Source organism: Squalius cephalus, assembly GCF_949319135.1.
Source record: "Squalius cephalus genome assembly, chromosome: 22".
Taxonomy (NCBI): Eukaryota; Metazoa; Chordata; class Actinopteri; order Cypriniformes; family Leuciscidae; genus Squalius; species Squalius cephalus.
The window spans coordinates 22,927,020-22,948,250 of NC_137143.1; the positions used below are offsets into that span (position 1 = coordinate 22,927,020).

Consider the following 21,231-nt stretch of genomic DNA (forward strand, 5'->3'; position numbering starts at 1 on the left):
ATGATGTGTTATGTTTTTAATTTCTTGAACAAATAAGCACTGATGATATATTGTCCAGTACCTTATGCGAAACTCATGAAGTTTATCTAGGGGAAAAAAAACAGGACATTTCCTTAAGTACATATTTGACAAACCAAGTGTTAATCTTCACTGTAGCTTAACAAAAAAGCATCCCATATTTGTACGATGGGAGAGAGGCACAGACACTGGCAATTATGAAACATACAGTAAGCTATATATTTTGTTTCATGCAAATCATGGATAAAAATCATCCTTAAAGAGCAACAAAACTGCTCAGAAGTGCTAAAGTTTCTGTATTTTGAAACAATGAATAATGCAAATGTTCAGTCCAGGGATAGTTCACCCAAAAATGAAAATTCTGTCATCATTTATTCACCCTTTTGTTCCAAACCTGTATGAATTTCATTCTTCTGCTGAACACAATAGAAGATATTTTGAAGAATGTCAGTAACCAAACAGTTGAGGTACCCCCTTGACTTCCATAGTATTTTTTCCCGTACTATAGAAGTCAATGGGGTCCATCAACTGCCTGGTTACCCATATTTATATCTTCTATTGTGTTCAGCAGAAGAAAGAAATTCGTTATTATGAGCATTACATAGCCTATACCTGAGTGGTTTTTAACTAGGTGTTCCTGTAAAAGCTGTAATGAACACCATTGTATAATGTGCATGTATTTTAAGATAATACTGACCAAGAATATATGAAATTGCAAAAGGAAAATCTAGGAAAAGTAGCTTAAAATGCTTCAAAATGTGTCACATCATGTTTCATTATAAATGATAACGAGCTAAATGTTTTACACAACTATACACAGAAATATAAACACACGAAGAAAAATACATAGCTAATTCTGCTCCCATTTTCCAACATGGCCAGTTAAAAGTCCTTTCGGAAGAGTCTGTAGCACCCTGTGACCATCAGGTGGCAGTAATGTCTAGAAGGAGATGAGCAGAGAGTTGGTGAGAGACTGGTGACTCTCTGCTCTCTGTATCGTCTCGCCATTAGAGAGGATCTCACACGCAGCCAGTTCATGACAGAGAGCGTTGAGCACCTCCAAGATATGTGCTTTCCCTGCAAATCAATTATAGAGAAGCTAAGCTTTAGATCTGTGTGCTCTAATATGCTATAAATAGAGTCTTTCAAATAAGTATATATATTCTAATAACACACACACACACACACACACACACACACATATATATATATATTATTTATGTAAACATTTCATTTTTTTAATGGTTTTAGTTTAAGTTTTAGTTAACATCAAGAATAATCAATGTCACAAGTTTAATTTGTGACCTACAAGTGTAGAATCTTACATATTTTATTCATTTTACAACTTTTTTTGTTTTACATTTTTTTTAAATCCCAAAACTTATTTCGGTCTAAAAAAAGAATCCCCTATTTTTAAAGTGGTCTCAGACTTTTGTAGCACACTGTATATCTTAATGCTCCTGCCACATTTTTTTATTGCCTACCAGGCCTGGTAAACAGTAAAGGTTTTATAAGAGCAAAGCTGGCAAGTTAAAAGTTATTGTGTCTCTTACCATGCTGAGGATCACTGCAAGACTCCAATGTGCTGAGTAAAATCTTTCCTAAAGATCTTCTCGAGACATTCTACAATAAAAACAAACATTTTTACATCATAATAAATGTATTAAAAAAGGTAATTAAATGGCAAAATACTCGATCACACATAATTCAATGTTTCATAATAATAATATAATTCATGATTATTGCAAAAAATGGCAATATTACAGGTGAAAATTTTCATATTTATAGATTTTTTAGGGGTTTGTTTGAATGCCAAACCAGCAAACACCAATAAAAATGATTTAATTTACTGGTAATACATTATTAAAATTACAAAATACTTCTTAATTCATCTTATTTCATATGTCAGCATTAATAATTAAATCATGTGCATTCAACCAGCCTGCCATCACAGAAACTGAAAATATGAATTGCACAAAATACTCTACTTATATGAGAACAAAAATGTACAAGCACGATAATCATATGTCAGTGTTGCTGACATCCTAAATATTATTTTAGAATCACTGCTGGATTAACACCCATTATTGTGTGTGCAACACTGGGCTGATGAGTCTGACTCTGAAATCCCTCCAGATTCACTCCCTGGAGATTCCATTTGACTGACCAGCTCTCGCAGCTGCTGCAGAAGCTGTAGCACATCCATCAGTTTCTCCTCCACCAGAGACAAACGCACCCGCTCCGTCTCCAGCATCTGCAGCTCCAGGTGGAGCAGCTCCGTCTCCTCAGCCTTCTGTTGTAGCTCCTGAACCAGGGCGTCCCGCATCTGCAGACACACGACACTTACCATTGACCTTGCGCATATTTAAACACTAACGCTCCAACACACAATGAATTTCAGGTAGGAGAATCTTTGCCAGATGTGCCGATAGCCCATAATTCAGCCGAGACACATAATTTCTCAGACAGAAATAGTTCAGATATGCTTGTTTTTGGCCTGTCTGACCATATGTCAAAAATCCACATCTGCCTGCCTGCGTTCGCGTTAATGCTCGCCCCAGACTGGTTAAGCCCAGAATGTGCCAGGATATTTTTCCATGAATATGTGTGGGGCCTTTTTTTAAAAACACTAGCAACATAGTTCACGTCTGGTGCATCGCAGCCGACGTCTGTCCAACAGCTCAGTGTACATGTAATTGTGTAGGGCCTGGAGGTTTATTCGTGTGGTCATCTCAGGAAGGAACAGCGATTGGCTGCTCACATTGACACACACGCGGCTGGTTGCTTGGGTGGGAGTGTGAGAGCTGAGGCTTTTCTTTGAAGCCCGTCGTTCTCATAACAACTGCTTGGTGGGCAAGTGCCTTGTAATCTAATTTTACACTCCTGCACCCGAAAGCAACCATGAATGTAAAAGTAAAACAGAACAGAAAGTCCTGGTTGGGTGACGTAAGCCGTTTAGAAGACCAGCAGCCAAAGCTTATTTGGTTTAACTTGTGCTCCTGTGAATGAAAATGTCTTAAGTATTTAAATTCTCTGATACGTATTTTAACTGCTGGGTTCATATGTGTGTCTATTTGGAGTTCAATGTTATTCTGCTCTTCAGATGTTCGTGTCATCCGACTCACATATTATTAGTTTCTGAGGTAAGACTCATATTGGAAAATGAATCCAAATATTTAGTTATGTCAATTCACCTCTATGCTCTTTTTTAGCTGAATGAGCATTTTAATTAAAGGTGCAGTAAGCAATTTCTGAGAAACGCTGTTGAACTGTTGATATTTGAAATCATCCCAAACAAACACACCCCTCCCTTCATTGCTCCACCCCAAAAAAGCACAAACTCCCATTGCAAGAGTGGATGTCTCGTTATTATAGCTGAAGCAAAGAAAAATAATGCTTTGGCAAAAAATAAAGATGACGAATGAAGTCCTACAGGTTTGTATGGAAGCTTGTTTCCGCCACTGAATAATAAATAAATAATAATAATTGCGACTTTTTATCTCACAATTCTGACTTTTTTTCTCACAATTGCGAGATATGAAGTCAGAATTGTGAGAAATAAAGTCGCAATTCTGAGAAATAAAGTCGCAATTGCGAGATATAAAGTCGCAATTCTGAGAAATAAAGTCGCAATTGCGAGATATAAAGTCGCAATTCTGAGAAATAAAGTCGCAATTGGGAGATATAAAGTCGCAATTCTGAGAAATAAAGTCGCAATTGGGAGATATAAAGTCGCAATTCTGAGAAATAAAGTCGCAATTGGGAGATATAAAGTCGCAATTCTGAGAAATAAAGTCGCAATTGCGAGATATAAAGTCAGAATTGCATGATATAAAGTCGCAATTGCGTGTTATAAAGTCAGAATTGTGAGATACAAACTATTCTGAGGTAAAAAAAATAAATAAAAAAAAATCTGTCTTTTTTTTCCTTAGAATTGGACTTTATATCTCACAATTGTGAGTTTATATCTCACAATTCTGAGAAAAGATGTCAGAATTGCGAGATATAAACTCGCAATTATGTGTTATAAAGTCAGAATTGCGTGATATAAAGTCGCAATTGCGAGAAAAAAAGTCAGAATTCTGACTTTATAACACGCAATTCTGACTTTATAACACGCAATTCTGACTTTATAACACGCAATTGCGAGTTTATATCTCGCAATTCTGACTTTATAACACGCAATTGCGACTTTATTTCACGCAATTCTGACTTTATATCTCGCAATTCTGACTTTATAACACGCAATTGCGACTATTTCATGCAATTCTGACTTTATATCTCGCAATTCTGAGAAATAAAGTCAGAATTGCGAGATGTAAACTCGCAATTGTGAGATAAAAAGTCGCAATTATCTTTTAAAATGTTTTATTTTGTGGCGGAAACAAGCTTCCATAGGTTTGAAATGACTTAAAGGTGAGGAAATTATGACAGAAATGTCCTTTTCTTGGGTGATCTCTATCCATTTATGTTTTAAATATATCAAGTTATCTCAAAAGCTGAGATAATCATCATTTGAATGCGGGACGGTCTTACCTGATCTGTGTCCATCTCCACCCTCCTGGCCTGACTCTCCTTCAGTTCTAGTTGTTTGTTGAGTCGCGTGACCCTCTCCAGCAGCTCTAGCACGGCCGTCTGACTCTCCTCTGTGCGCGAGTCGCCGAAATGAGACAACAGCTTCTTCACTGCTTTCTCATCACACCTGAGAGAACACAAAACAATTGAAGAACCTAAACAAATAGGATGGTACATACTATAGTCTGTGAGCCATTTATTTGGATCTCATTTGAGTGAATCAAATAGTTGTAAACAGCAGTACAAGGGCACTTGTACACAACCCATCGAGTGATAAAGTAGGGAAGGGTGTACCTGTCTCCACAGCAGGACAGTCTGGTGAGGATTCGCTTCACCTCATCTACTTGTCTCTGCTGCTCTCCGGTCCATCTCTCTTCCTCTTCATCAGACGCCGCCTGACCCTCCACTGAACGGAAAAGCTGCTCCTCCACTATATAAACATAGGAGCATAAACATGCATGAAATATCTCATTACACTTGAAGCAAGGTGTCAAGAATTTTTATTTTATTTTGTTGGTGTAATTTATGTAATACATAACATTTTTACTTGAATAAAACTAGTTAATTTAGATGTTACCATATTAAGGTATATACACTACCGTTCAAAAGTTTGGGGTTGGTAAGATTCTTTAATGTTTTTGAAAGAAGTCTCTTCTGCTCACCAAGGCTGCATTTATTTGATCGAAAATACAGTAAAAAAACAATAATATTGTGAAATATTATTACAATTGATTACGACTGTCTTTTATTGTAATATATTTTAAAATGTAATCTATTCCTGTGACGGCAAAGCTGAATTTTCAGTATCATTAGAGCCTTATAGAAAAGAGCCAATAATGCACTTTATAATAGTGCCTAATAAATATAATTGAAAATAAAAGTATCAATTATTTACAAGTTGCAAATCAACAGAGCCTCAAAGTAATGTCAATATTGTCTTACTGGTGTCAGGCACAGTCTCTGCACGTCCCGTCGGTGAGCGTCGATCCTGCTCTGTGTCTAGACAACAGCGTGGCACAGGCCGACTGGCCCCATTATACCGTCTGTCCGCTTTACTGATGAATGCAACGGATGTTTTAGACACTTCAGATCTGTGGAGAATAAATAACCATAACAGGTCAGAGTAGAGATCAGATCATAAAGGGTTGATAGGTTGTACAGTAAGCAATGTACAGTAATACTAGCAAACAAACGGCTCAGGCTTGCACTTAAATTGCAGCAGTTAGCCTAGTATTTGTTTGTTGATTTAAATATGCACTATTTTAATGTACAAAAGATTGATGATATATAGCACTAAACATAATTTCCACATCTTTCTATACAAAAAAGAAACCAAGTAAAATTGATCAATGTAATTTTTATCACTATCACTGGCTCTTAAGAGGAGTTGTGAGCAGTGAAGAGAGTTGTGGGTAATAGTAACCCAGCATGGTGACATTACATCCATCAAAGTGAAAAGAAAGATTATGAAAACTATATATAACTAGACCCTAACATAAAACAGTATGCATTATGATGAATGTTTAACATACATCTGACAGAATTTTCAACAACGCATATCAGAAGACTTTCAAATAAACATATTTTGAGCATTTTTACTTTTGTCAGACAGCTGTGAGTGAGAGCAATCGATTATGTTTCAGTCATTTCAACACAACCGTTTTTCTGAGCTTTGCGACAGAAGAAATGCAATATGGGGCTTTCATGAATCAAAGAATAAATGTTTCCAGATGACAATGTCTTGCCTGCAGAAGAGAGAAAAAAAAAAGGCTGTAGAAATCCATTTGCTCCAGCATGAATCCCAGAGAGTGAAAAAAGGGAAAAGAATTTCAAGCCGGGTGCACTCATGCATATATCCTGCTGCCATGAGGAACCCTTCAGTGCAGAGCGGCCATAAATATAGCCCGTATGAGCCCACAGAATCATCCCTCGGTACACTATGCTTTCGCACAGTTTAGGGTCAATATTTGGAATCCACATTGTCAGATGAGGGGGTGAAGGGTGTTTGTAAAGGGGGGTGGGTCGGTTAAAGGTGGGTTTCAGGGCTCTCTGATGACCTACAGCTGCTGAAGGAGAGTACCAGGGAGACCCTAAACAGGCCTGTCAGGGTTGCTATAGCAACACATGGTCTAGGCACGATGATAAAGAGATTGCACATGCACAGTGTAACTATGGAGTTTAACTGACAAGGATGTTGAAGTTTGTGTTGGAATAATGTGTTCCATAATTAAATAAAAGGCCCTTTCCAAGAACAGGTTACGCATTTTGTATTTTTAAACCTGTACATTTTGTGGGACTAAATTCATTATAAACAGATTTACCCTACCATTAAAAAAATAACTTTTTTTTTCAGCAGGCATGCATTAAATTGATCAAAAGTGACATTAAAGACTTTTACATTGTTTCAATTGTGCTGTTCTTTTGAACTTTCTAATAATAAGAGTCGTATTAATAAGAGAAAATGAAGCAGAATAACTGTTTTCGACACTGATATTAATAATAATACAAAAATGTTTTTGAGCACCAAATCAGTATTAGAATGGTTTCTGAAGGATCATGTGACACTGAAGACTGGAGAATGATACTGAAAATTCAGCTTTGCCATCACAGGAATATATCACATTTTAAAATATATTACAATAGAAAACTGTAACAATTATATCACAATATTACTGTAATTTCAAAACCTCTTTTTACTGTATTTTTGATCAAGCTGAGCATAAGTTCTTTCAAAAACATGAAAAAATATTACTGACCCCATATTTTTGAACATATTTGTACATGTACATGATTGTTATTTTCTAAAAAACACACACACAAAAAAACACATGAACTATAGGGAATATTCAAAATAAATATAGTTTACATTTATTTTATTTTTTTTTACATTTTATTTTTTATTTTAACTATAGTTTTTAAAGTGCCAAAAAAGATAACTGTGCCACTGAAAAGCCAGGACGTTATTGTATGCCACATCTGCTCAATGTTATAGTCTTGTAGAAGTGATTAGAATTGTGTATATGACTAATACTGCTGACAGGATCTGCTTTTTGTCAAACTCTTTATGTCTGAGAATAACAAATGAAGATGAGCTACTGAAAAAACTCAGTAACCCACCGTCTGTAGAAATGGATGTGAGAGCACACATTGAGAGCAGTTAAAGGAGCTCTCTAGACACCTGAATCCACTCCAGACTCTTGGAAGAGTCTCAATATTAGATCCAGCCATCTTGGCCCCTTCAAACACAGACTGTGAAACAAGTCAGAAACAAAGTAGAACAGAACGGTTGCATAAGAGGTTATGAAAATGCAATCAAAATGAAAATTCAAGGGTGGAGAAAAGTACTTTCTTCTTAACAGAAACAACTGCAGAGGCATCACTAAATAATTGGAGAAAATTTAATGACAACATTTTCAGGTTTTTTTTTCATCAGTATGTTCTAAGATAATATGTTTATACTTATATTATTACTAATACTTTTATTCAATAAATGTTTCATGGTTTCCACAAAAACATTAAGCAGCAAAAAAGATTTATGGAGCCCTGCACATTTCTGAAGGATTATGTGACTAATAATATTTCACAATATTACTGACTTTACTGTATTTTTGTCAGATTTGAAACTTAATCTTAAAAAATCTTTCTGACCCCAAACTTTCAAACTGTAGTGTATATTAAAGTACCATCTTACAATTTTATACTGTACTATGGTAGCTCCATAGTATGGAAGCTTGTTTCCGCCACAGAATAAAACATTTTAAAAGATAATTGCGACTTTTTATCTCACAATTGCGAGTTTACATGTCGCAATTCTGTCTTTATTTCTCAGAATTGCGAGATATAAAGTCAGAATTGCGTGAAATAAAGTCGCAATTGTGTGATATAAAGTCGCAATTGCGAGAAAAAAAGTCAGAATTCTGACTTTATAACACGCAATTCTGACTTTATAACACGCAATTGCGAGTTTATATCTCGCAATTCTGAGATCTTTATACCTCACAATTGTGAGATATAAAGTCCAATTCTAAGGAAAAAAAATATATTTTTTTTATCATAGAATAGTTTATATCTCACAATTCTGACTTTATAACACGCAATTGCGACTATATCGTGCAATTCTGACTTTATATCTCCCAACTGCGACTTTATTTCTCAGAATTGCGACTTTATTTCTCAGAATTGTGACTTTATATCCCGCAATTGCGACTTTATTTCTCAGAATTGCGACTTTATATCTCGCAATTGCGACTTTATTTCTCAGAATTGCGACCTTATTTCTCTCAATTCTGACTTCATATCTCGCAATTCTGAGAAAAAAAGTCACAATTCTGACTTGATGTATCGCAATTGTGAGAAAAAAAGTCAGAATTGTGAGATAAAAAGTCGCAATTATTATTAATTTATTAATTATTCAGTGGCGGAAACAAGCTTCCATACCAAAGTGCTTTTTTGTAAGGGATAATTAAATGGAAGGTGTAAAGTCAAGCTATAAATTAAATTAGACAACAGAATAAAACATTTTAAAAGATAATTGCGACTTTTTATCTCACAATTGCGAGTTTACATCTCGCAATTCTGTCTTTATTTCTCAGAATTGCGAGATATAAAGTCAGAATTGCGTGAAATAAAGTCGCAATTGTGTGATATAAAGTCGCAATTATTATTAATTTATTAATTATTCAGTGGCGGAAACAAGCTTCCATACCAAAGTGCTTTTTTGTAAGGGATAATTAAATGGAAGGTGTAAAGTCAAGCTATAAATTAAATTAGACAAGTTTCTAGCAAGCCAGAATCAAACTCACAGCGCAGCTCAACATGTTGATGAGTGATCAAAATGATGAGCATCAACTACAACATGAGTGTGTGATGCGCCAACCTCTAGGCTATACAGCTCTGACAAAATAAGAGAAATTGAATATGCAGTATAGCATATCATGCACACTAGATTCTGAAATGCTGAAACATGCTGGTTTTATTTCATAGCGCTCACAGAAAGAGAGAACAGAGGCTCAGAGCATGTGTCCGGATAAGACAAACACAAAGCCCAAATTTGACAGAACCTCCATCTGGCATCCTTTAGCTCTCCACAGTCGTTAATTCCATTCTGTTTGATTCCATCTCCGCTGTCTTCCAAACATTCATCTTACACAAAGCAAACGTGTTATTTAGTGAACACTGACAGAAGACACAGGAATGAATCTGCATTTGTCAGAGGATGGGCTGATATTCTATCACGTTTTACGTTTCTTTGTGATGCATGAATTTAAACTCAAAGCAGGTTTTGGAAACTTGCTTTTCTTTCAGTGGAGAAGTGGAGGTGGATTGGACATTTCCTGAACAGTCTGCACTGGCTGTACTAGCATCTGCCTATCTGAATCTGCCTATATGAGCTGCCTGAGGCACTGATAAGAGTCTGCAGAGAACTTTACAAGTCACATAGTGAAGAACAAACCTTTCTTCTTTGAGACACACAGGCTGAAATACTACCTGTACGTGTTCAAAGAGGAAAAAGACACCATTTACTCATACTTTCAGCATTGAGTTCTAGCAAGCTTTCTTACTCTCCTTTTTTTTTTTTTTATAAGAACATTTAGGGCAAGTTACAAAACCAAAACAGATGCAAGACAGAACTGTGGCAAAGTCTGTCTCTCATTAGTCTGTCTATCACTTTTGGCTGCCCGTCTCATCTCTAGTCTTGAACAGTTCTCTATTTTGGTGGTCAACCTAACAATAGGTTTCTATCTTGAGACTATATTTACACTGGACCGGAGTGATGTACTAACATGGGGCGAGCCCAGCTGTTTGTGGTTTAGACGTGCACTTCCTGTGTTTATTACGGCAGGATCTGAACTTACAGACCCCCTCTTGGACCCAGTTTACTTGAGAAGTATTTCAATGGAATGAAGACTCGGAGCACATTTTGAAGGATGAGACGATCATACGGTAAACAACCACATAAACTAGATTAGGTCTGCCCGGATGTTGCGAGGTCCTTGATAAAGCAATCGATTTATCTTAAAACTATGAAACAGATGTCCACAATTAAATCATGAGTATAGGCCCATGGTAACATGATACCTGGTTAAGTAAGACTACAGAGGCTGAGTCAAACTGGCAGACATGGAACATGTGTGGATCCACAGACGCCGTTAATCTTGGAAATCACCTGATCCTGCTGGGGGTGCTGTCTGGAACCGTCTGGAGATTCCAAACGGAACCAGACGATAATTAATTGAGTCAGGAAACTTTGTTATTACGAGGGCAGTCCCAGTAAACACAGCTTTGAAGGAGGTTCGCGAAGTGTTTACGCGTCTTAACAAGTCATAAACATGAAATGGACACATTGGAGAAAAATTCGAATGGACTTAAACGATTGCATTTCAGAAAAATTAAAGTGTTCGCAAACAGTGCTGGTTGATTCCTTGCGATTGTTGTCCATTACTGATTGCAAATTGCATGATAAAAATTGTAGTTCGTGTAATCTACATAACACATTTTAGGTAATATAATCAGATACCTTTTGATTAGGGTATTTTTGACCTAACTTCTTTATCACATTGATTTGCATATATAATCTTGTACCATATTAATATAAAAATGAAAAGAAAATTGTATTCAGGGGGTAATACAAGTAAATACATGATCAATAAGGTTTGGCTGACAGGAATCCCTGCATCACATGCAAATACAAAATGATGTGAATTTGTGCATTTCAATGTGTTTGAAAGACAAAAGCCTTCCAAAGACAAAGAAATCGCTGATTTCTGTAAATCCAGTAGTCAAATGCTGTGTGTCCTCTCAATTTTCAATGTAATTATATCCACTTGACGAGTGTCTGGTCTGTGTGTGTGCAATTCCACAAATCTAGAAGACTTTGCGAATGTATATAAGCGATGGAGTATTTTAAAATGTAATGTAATCTAATTACAAGTACTAAGACAATCTAATTAGAAGTACATTTTTGGAATCTGATTATATAATCCAGATCACATATATTCAGTTATTTCCCAGCACTGTTCACAAAGAAGCAGGAGGAGAAAAAGCGTACATTTTCGAGAACATTTCTCCCCCAACATAGCAAGGTGGGCAGTTTATTAGTGCTGAGGTCTGCAGAGCAAGAGTATCAGCTGGCCGAGGGTGGGAGGAGAAAGGGAAATGTTCGTAGCTGGGTTTGAAAATGGAAAAAAAAAGTCAAGGTCTTGGGAGTTTTTCATTCTCAAAGTGCTTAGAAAATACTGGACCAAAAAACCCTGCCATATAAAGACCTCCTAAAGACAACATTTTTATGAGGCCTTATTTTGTTGACATTTCTTTACCTTCTTCAGTCATAATACAGGGAATTTTCAAAGGACTGTTCATTCCATCTGTCCAGCCCTGTTATTATGTGTTGAGGTACAACAGGTTACCCCGGACACATTTTACACGAGTCGGCCGCACCACAGCTGAAATAATAGTTCTCTGAATAATAACTGATTATTTTTGAGCGGTTAGACGGCCTTACATTTAACATGTCAGTCTCTGTGATGTCAGCAGAGCTTAAAAAACAGCACAGACCTGATGATAAATGCAATGCTTTTCACCTGGTATGAATAGAGGGAAATAAAGCACGTCTGAAAGCGGAGCGATAAATAGAGTAAGATGGTGGAAATTCACCCCCACTGAACAAACAGCCGAGTGTTTGCCTCTTCCTCCAGATGGCGGCTCTTGTCCCCCCTCTGCTCTTTTTGTTCCTCTCGCACCGTCTGTCTCTTTTGTCCTAAGGTCTGCCTCGCTGCGGTTCTCTTGGGGTCTAGGCTGAGGGTTTCGGTCCATCTTGGATTCTGAGGGGGAGAAAACGCCTCCGGGCAGGACGCACACACGGATGGTGTGTTTTTTCATGGTAATGAACTGAACAGATCAGGTCTGTTCCCACCACCTCCCCCATGAGACCTGGCCTCTATCTAAACCTCTTCCTCTTTCTTTATTAGGGCCAAGAGGGCTTCAGGAAACCTTACGCAATATCTGTGAGATCTACACTTGGACTTTCTCTCATTCTGGATGACTCCAAAGTGTCGAATATGACCGGAAATGGCTCATAAAAAAGTAAATCTCCAGGGGCCACGTATCACTTTCAGTTGTACAACCGTTCAAACGTTTGGGGGCAGTAAGAAATGAATAATTAATATACTTTTATTCAGCAAGGACACATTCAATTGGTCAAAAAAGACAATAAAGACATTATAATGCTACAAATAATTTCTATTTCAAATAAATGCTGTTCTTTTAAACTTTCTAATCATTAAAAATAATGTTTTCCAATAAAAACATATTAAGCAGCACAACTATTTTCAACACTGATAACAATAAGAAATTGAACTTTAAAGTTAAACAAAATGTAAAAAAAAAGAATAATATCATAATACCACATTATATTGTTGTGTGTGGAATCTGGAGGAAACTGTACAATAAATCAGATGCTTTGCTCGGGTCCAAGGTTGTGTAATCACACATCTTAAAGAAAGAAATTTGATATTAAATAGTGTCTCTAGAAATGCAACATTTCCAAGACCATTACTACTCTGAGGAAAGAGAAAATTAGTTTAATAGACATCCCTTTCATGTGAATAAAGAGTCTAATATCGCTGATTATTGTCGTGCCAGATGGGGAGGTTAAAGCGGCAGGTGGGGTAACTGAAGTGAGCTATTAATATGTGTGATTATTACAAGAACTGCATTAAGGTCTGAACAAAAAGGACATGAAAAATAGCCAGCGGACACACCTCTCTCTCCAGATAAAAGGCATTGCTCTCAGTGTGAATGGGTCAGTCCATGACCCGCGGAGCATGACCAGTATCCTCTTCGCCCACTGGCAGCTGCATCAAAAGCTATTCTCCAGAGTTTTTGTTTTCAGAGAGCTGTGTGCCCATTGGAAGCACTCTAGAGACTTTTCAGCTTTCAGCACTTGCCCATGGGGCTTTCTGGCCTCAAAGTAAAAAAAACCCTGCTCTGATCTGCCACATACCAGCCAGAGCGCTCTGCACGTGTCTACGTCCCCTCCACCGCCCCCCCCAGAAATGAGCTGCTGAAACACGAGACTTATGACTGCTACAATTACTTTCACTTACAACTTTTTAAAAGGAACAGGTAATCTATGCTAGTTTGTATAAATAAGGAAAGTTGCTTTGTCAGTGTACTAACTGATTGTGTTCCTAACAGAAAAGCACTGCTTGCTATCTTTTTGGTACCAGGCAAAAATATGCACAGTGACTAACTTGTAATATATCATTTTTGGTTATTGAAATGTTGTTCTTAAACCTTGTTAAAAACATCTTGTACATATTTACAATAAATAAATACTTACTTATCTAATCATATTTGTGCATAATTGTATAAACACTATAATTCAGAAATTCTGGGTCGGTCATTTTAATAAAAAAAAAAAAAGTTTTTGAAAGAAGAGTCTTATGCTCTCCAAGACTGCATTTATTAGATCAAAAATACAGTAAAAACAGTAATATTGTGAAATATTATTACAATTAAAAATAACTGTTTTCTATTTCAATATATTTTAAAATGTAATTTGTTCCTTTGATGGCAAAGCTGAATTTTCAGCATCATTACTCCTGTCTTCAGTGTCACATGATCCTTCAGAAATCATTCTAATATGCTGTTTTGCTGCTCAAGAAATATGTCCTATTGTTATAAATGTTTAAAACAGTTGAGCTGCATATTTTTGTGGAAATCGTCCACATTTTTTCAAAGATTTTTTGATGAATAGAAAGTTTAAAAGAACAGCATTTATTTGATCAGTTTTGATCTTGATTAATAAAAAGTTTTAAATTCTATTAAAAAGATTTTTCTAACCCCAGACATCAAGCATTAACTGGTGGTGCACCAAAAGGCACTATATCTGGCTAAATGACTTTGAATAACTGCATTCATTGCAGTGTGCAGACTGTAAACATGGCTTTGGGATGTGAGGTCTGTTACTGGTTATGGCTGAATATTAAAACAGCGGTACAGCCCAAGGAATTATTTACACCCAAACTAATAAAGTCTACAAAGAAAGAAGCGCTTCTGAATAACATATGGAATCAGCAGTATTTGGTATTTAACATAAAAACAAACAGGAACTTACTTTTAAACATTCGTAAGTAGCATGCTAAGATCTCTAAACTTAGTGAGGTTGGTAGGAATTGTTGCTAGGATATAGACAGGGAGTGTTCATCCATTATTCTGTAGAGCGAGGAAACTGTTTGAAGATAGATGGGAACTTTCAATCTGTTTAGGTCAGGCCTTGCTGGGCTGAATGGAACTCTCCCCAAATGTGTCAGCTCCATTGTGATCTGGAATGAATTATTTGGCTTAAGGGCATCAATGGAGAGGCCATAGAAAGGCTTCCTGGTAAAGTTCACCACAGACTTCACATAGATTAGTGCAGCCTGGAGGTATAAAAGTGAATGTTTATTAAAAAAGTCAATGTGTTTCTGTCAGTAAAACCCACATCTTACCACTGAATTGATAGCTGAAAACACTTCTCACTCCAGACTTTCAGTAAATCCACTTTTATCAGGATTGCCAGGAATGCTGTCCCAAAATTAGCATGCAAGAAATATGTAAACACTGATGACGTTAAGCGTAACTTCTTCTAAGCGTAAATTAAATGGTTGCGAGCTAGGAAAGTTCAATGACAGCCTAAGTATAAAACCCAAACTACGAAATGAGTGGCTTCCAGCAGAAGCTGTGCATAATTTCAGCTAACCAATATGGGAGCCCATTTGCCACACACATTGACAACTAAATGAACCCAAACAAAACAGGGTCTGCACCCGAGAAGCAGAACCACATCAAGCCAACCTAAATAACATGCATGTTGGCACACGTCTGCACAATCAGGGCCAGCAAGTTCTGGCGGGAGCCATTTTAACCCAGAGGAATCTCAGTTCACTTTGAGTCAGATTATTTGAATCTACATTATGTAATGAAACTGTTTACTGCATTCAGTCTGGTTCAGGTGACAATAATGCTTCTAGCAGAGTAATCTCATTAAAATCCTGAAACAAACTTTATCACAAAATAGCAGTAGCAGCAGCATAAAACAGAGTAATATTTAATGTATATGAGCTCTGCAATTTCTGTAATACATTTCAAACTGTTGAACAGCTAAAGTAAACATCCTTACTTGTTAGGATCGTTGCTAAATTGTCATGTTTTGACAGAGTCTTATACATTTACATCAGTGAAATCCCCAGAAACAGATGCCAAATTGTGGTTAGTGAAGATAATGTCTTCTTTATGCTTCATGATTGCTGAAGTAAGCTATCCCAATGTAAAAACAGATTACCTCACCGTGACAAACGTCTGTGGGTATATGATACCTAGTTAGGCCTGCTGCATAAACGCTGTCAAAACTGCATGAAACAGTAGTTCAGTAAATAAAAGGGCTTTTCACACATGAAATAGTTAACCCTGGGTCATTCTAAACACCGGGTAAACGGAATCCGGGGTTATCTTGATTCACATTTCACACAACTCAAAATTTACCCGGGGTTAACAATTAATCCTGTGTATCCATAAGTTGACATTTCACACTGTACATGACTAAATGCTGGGTTAATGTCCTTATTTGCATATTTGCAGTGTCAGTGTCACTGATTGGATGAACGCTATATGCACGTAATATGTTTACACAAATGCTCTAAAATTGCACATTCTCATATACTGCAGACACTATTAGTTGTCCGTTGCTAAGCATCTAGTCGTAACATTCTAACACCTCATTGATTCACACTGTGCAAGTTTGGCACCGCAATGCAGGGTTAAAAGTGGTTAAAAGCGATAACCTGGGGTTAAGCGCAAAGTGAAAAGCCCTAATGTGTGATGCATTTCACTTGTTTTTGTTCCATCTGGCACTTCACGTAAGAATTGCACTAACCTGTAGTACAGAAGCTCCATCTCTAGCTGCTCAACGTGCCTCTGCAGAACAGGCACATGACTGGCTTTGGTCTCCAGCTCCTTCACTTTCTTGAGGCCACTCAGCACAGCTTGTCTGGCTTCCTCCACCCTCTTCCTCATCTCCACCTGCTCCTTCTTTAGAGTCCTGTTACAATCCTCCAGCATCAACACGGTCTCGCGTGATACTCGCAGTTCTTGCTCCAGCTTACGGTTGAAGAACATGGCCTCCTCGATTTGCCCATCCCTGGAATTCCGGATGAGCTCCACTTCTCTCAGGAAACTCTGGATGTCCTTCAGGTTCCCAGAAATGTTGGGCTTCTGGGCTGTTCGCCTTTGGTGGGCGATGAAACAGCCACCCTCTGGTTTATGTTTTGAGTGGCTTTTCCACAGACCCACCTGTGACACACAGAAACATGTCAGTAGAATGCGATAGTATAGACCTTATGCGCCAGAGAAACAAGCACGCAGCCATCTTTGTGAAACTGGACCTACTGGACCCGCTCCGATCGGGATTCGAACCAGGTCTCCAGGCGCGCTAGCGACTGAAGCTAGAGGCTGTGGTCTTTAGCGTTCTTGTTAGCGCGCACACCTCCCACGGCAGAGAATCCGGTTCAAATTCCCGCTCGGATCGGGTCAAGGCCAGGGGAGTGAGGTTTACACACACAGCTCTTACTGGCCTACATCTGTTACATTTGAACTTTCGTGTTTGCAGTAGCCCTGTATATTTCTCTTGCATCGCTGTCGAAGAGAATTTACTTATTTAGACTTAACGAAAGCCATCATGAGCATTATAATGTTTAATGTCATAGAAAATGCCAGTAGATAAATCCGTAAGATATTACCTCCATCCTGTGGAAATACAAACTGGAACACAATTAGCGCTAAAAAGGGGCGGGGCTATATAAGGGGTATACAGACCAGGGCTGGGCAAATTTGGCCTTTGAGATCCTCTCAAGATCAAACTCACCTGCCTATAACTTTCTAGTAATCCTGAAGACCTTGCTCAGGTGTGTTTGATTAAGGTTAGGGCTAACCTCTGTAGGAAAGTAGATCTTGAGTTGCCCACCCCTGATATAGACCATTGCCACTCATAGCAGGCATTGGTTGTCACAGAGTAGAGGACTATCTTATTTATAACTTTATCAGGCTAGCTACAGATTAACATATCACCTGTATGTAAAATTATTTTAAAAAGACTTGGGTTTGCGAAGAAGAAGAACCCCAAAACCACTAAGTTATTTTATAATTTGCTCACAAACTCGATCTAATAATCAAGTAGACGTTATGCAGAAAATATTGTTGCTTAGTTTGTATATTAGGTTAGTATGAACTTGATCACAATGACTGTACCTGCAGGGCCAGTGATCGAGCATCACTGCTTTGAAGAGCCGCGCGCATGTCCTCCACCAACTCCCTGAGACTCGCATTTTCCTCCTCAAGTTTGGCTATCCTGTCCTCAGCCTCCTCAAGGGCCACGATTTCCTCGTAACACTCCCTGGTGCAGGATCCCAGCTGCCTACAACCTGATGTGTGTCTATCCACGGTGGGCGAAGAAGGCTCTCCGCTTTCGCGCTTATTGCTGGTACCCAACGACAGCAGCTTCTCGCGCCGCCTCAAAGGGCTCCGGAGTCTGATCTGCGTCTCTATATGCTCGCTCTCCTTGCCAACCAACAACCTCCCATTCTCATACTGACACCCAGCTTTGGTACTGAAATAACCGCAGAGTTTTGCGTGAAACTGCCTGAAGCTGAACTCTTTGGGTAGATTATCCAATATCCCCGCGCATTCCTCTAGATCACACTCTTTATTGAGTCCTAAAATATCGCAAAGAATGTTAAAATCCTCGGCTGGTATTTTCCCATCTCCCTGACAGTCTAGGTGATGAAATATCTCTTGGAGGTATTGATCCAACCCGGTTGCGAGGACTATAATTTCGTTTTCCACTCCACGGTCTAGTCCGTAATGATACGCCAGAGTGCTCACTATCCATTGTGTCCTGCGCGCGGGTCGGCTGTATGGATCGCATGCGTCCGACTTTTCCATCCTTTTTCCCCTCACAAAAATTCCATTTATAGAGCCTAAATGGATTAATGGATTCAACAGATCCTCTAAGCACACAAACAGCATACCAAGTTCATGTCATCTGAACACCAGACCGCCCCACTCTTGTAGTAGAAACTCTCGCGCTGTGCGCGTGGGGGCGTTGCTGTGAAGGGAGCACTGCCCCCAAAATCTTAACTGCAGAGGGAAAAAAACTTTTGAAAAGAAGTTAAACAACATAAAGGCATTTCAAGTGTCAATGTATATTTCATATAGGCTTAATATAAATCAACCGATATAGGACTAATGTTTGGTTTAACAACTAAAATCTACGTTTAAACTTAAAATATCAACTGAAATAATATTTCATTATATTATGCATACAAGTTGTAAAATACAGGATATATCAAAGTTAATTAAAATTGAAGTTTTCATGAATAATGCAAATAGCCTACATAACTTATACACAAAAGAGGCCAATAGGCCTACATAAAATTAAATGATGCAATAAACGAACTAAATAACAAAATTTAAATATCATAATGTACATATCTTCATAACTCTTTTATTTTTATTTTAAATAAAATGCCTGTTTGGTTAAAAATAAATTAGAATCGTGCTGTTAGTTAAAAAAAAAAAAAAAATCTGTATTCTACAGCTGAACAGCAAAATTACTGTTACATTGAAATGTATTGTCCCGTTAAGTTTAATGTATTTTTCACCGTATTGCAAAGTAGGCTAACTTATTAATTAGCCAGTGGTGAGAACTTTGGAATTTGCCTTACTCGAATATGCCCTTATAATAGGGTTACTTTTCCTAAAGTTTTCTATGGCTGCAAAGGAATTGTTTTATATGGAGGCAGCCTATAGCAGAACCAATATTTTCCTTTCAACCTCTAGTAAGTAAAAGCTTTGAAGTGCCGGTGGAGTCGAATGTCGATTGGCCACTGTGTAACTGCTGTTGACTGTAGTTATGTTCCATGAGCCGCTTGTCATTTCCTATTTACCAGCGAGCGCGCTTTATTATGTTCACGCGACTCCGGTTGTCAAGGCGACGCAAAGCATTCCTTAACAAAAGCCAACGTTTCAAAGTTCTCTAATGCTTATGCGCTCAATTAAAACATAAAAGTAGCGGTGAGGGGTCAGTTATGGTACAGTAAGTTTAGTTGAACTTTGTAAAATAATAGTGCTTGCTAATTACATAATGTTTAAATTAGAAATGATATAATAATACAGATGATTTTTATCATGTACTGTGGTATTGCCATCTGAAACCATTACTGTACACTACAATAGTACCATATTTGTTGTGATGGTTTTAATATCTTCTAATCCAAGACCGATATTTCTAGAACACAATGGAATGCAGGAACTCAGCATCACCTGACATGAAGAGAAGTGAAGATTTGTCTTTAAACGCCGAACTCCTCACAGACTGTGGACCTGATGCTGACGAAAGTGAAGATCCAAATATGAAGATGCCAGAATCCAGTTCTGTGGATGAACAAACCATAACAACATTCACAACAGACTCCAGCTATGTTGTCACCTGTACAGTCAGCATTGCATTAGCAATCTTTAAAGGTATGGCGATGCTATTGTTTTTATATGTGATGATGAAATCATTTTTCCTGACACTAGTAAATGAAATAAATTGACATAATCATGCCTAAACAGTCATATAAAACTTTGCATGAATAATAATATTATTCTGTGTGTGTTTTTTTTTTAATCAAGTAGAACATGAGGAGTATTTTACAAATTCTGAGAAAACAAAAAAAGGGCCAAAGAAAGAGCCATCCAATGTGGAGGCCCCCAGAGCTGAGGGCTATTATTGCATTGAGTACAACATGCTGCCTGATGAACCTAAACCAATCAGAGCGGATCTAGTGATGTTTGGTAACGTTACAACGGCTAAACTCTACATGGCCAATGACACTAAGGTAAACTATTGGAATTAATTAGGGGTTAATAAGCAGGAGCTTGTAAATGCTCAATTATTTATATGTAGAATACTAACTAGTACTACTTTGACTTGATAAGCAAACAGTTGTTGTTGTCAATCTATGTTAATACATTATGCACAAGTTTGTGCATCACTGACCCAAAGAAAGCTGGGCTAGAGTTTCAGTTAATTGCCCTCTTGGATTTCTATTGTGCACCTCGCTGTTTAGGGTGAACACTTTTTGTCTACCTAGAAAGAATAATTTGCACATTTGAGAATGATCTTTATGTGTGTTTTAATTCTTTATCACAATACCCCAACCCCAAAATATTGTTGGTTTAACTTAAAAGAGTAAGTTACCTGGTTGCCTTAAAATTTTGTGTTCATTGAAATGTAAAATTTGAGCTAACACAATGAAGGAGATTGCTTTAATAAATAGAAACTCAAAATATTATGTTATCGGAACCACATTAATTAAAGTTGATTTGACTAAAGAAAAAAGTTGTGAATTTTTTTTTATAACATTCAAAAGTTTGCAGTTTTTTAAATGTTTTTGAGTTATGCTCACCAAGACTGCATTTATTTGATTAAAAAATACAGTAAAAAATGATGTGATGGCAAAGCTGAGATCCTTCAGAAATCATTCTAATATGCTGATTTGCTGCTCAAGAAACATTTCTTATCATTATCAATGTTGAAAAAAGTCATGCTGCTTAATA

At 37.5% G+C, this 21,231-nt stretch overlaps 1 protein-coding gene across 2 annotated transcripts; it reads right to left on the reverse strand.

Annotated features, from left to right (window-relative positions):
- Positions 1-18,715, reverse strand: efcc1 (EF-hand and coiled-coil domain containing 1). 2 transcript variants are annotated; one of them, XM_079858232.1, is made up of 8 exons: positions 17,878-18,587; positions 16,508-16,923; positions 5,536-5,684; positions 4,888-5,023; positions 4,555-4,720; positions 2,186-2,344; positions 1,572-1,641; positions 1-1,095 (listed from the first exon to the last, which is right to left on the reverse strand). In XM_079858232.1, the coding sequence occupies exons 1-8, from the start codon at positions 18,568-18,570 to the stop codon at positions 959-961; spliced, it is 1,926 nt and encodes a 641-aa protein (XP_079714358.1). In that variant the 5' UTR covers positions 18,571-18,587; the 3' UTR covers positions 1-958. The 2 variants fall into 2 exon arrangements, with proteins under 2 accessions (XP_079714358.1, XP_079714357.1); XM_079858231.1 differs by having other exon boundaries at positions 837-1,095; positions 2,255-2,344; positions 17,878-18,715.
- Between the last annotated feature and the right edge of the window lie 2,516 nt (positions 18,716-21,231).

Coding starts and splice junctions, on each gene's coding strand:
- efcc1 (XM_079858231.1), bottom strand. CDS start 18,654: ATGCTGTTTGTGTGCTTAGAGGATCTGTTGAATCCATTAATCCATTTA. Junction 5,685..16,507: donor ATGGAGCTTCTGTACTACAG/GTTAGTGCAATT, acceptor TATTCTCCACAG/ATCTGAAGTGTCTAAAACAT. Junction 1,096..1,571: donor TTGCAGTGATCCTCAGCATG/GTAAGAGACACA, acceptor ATTGATTTGCAG/GGAAAGCACATATCTTGGAG.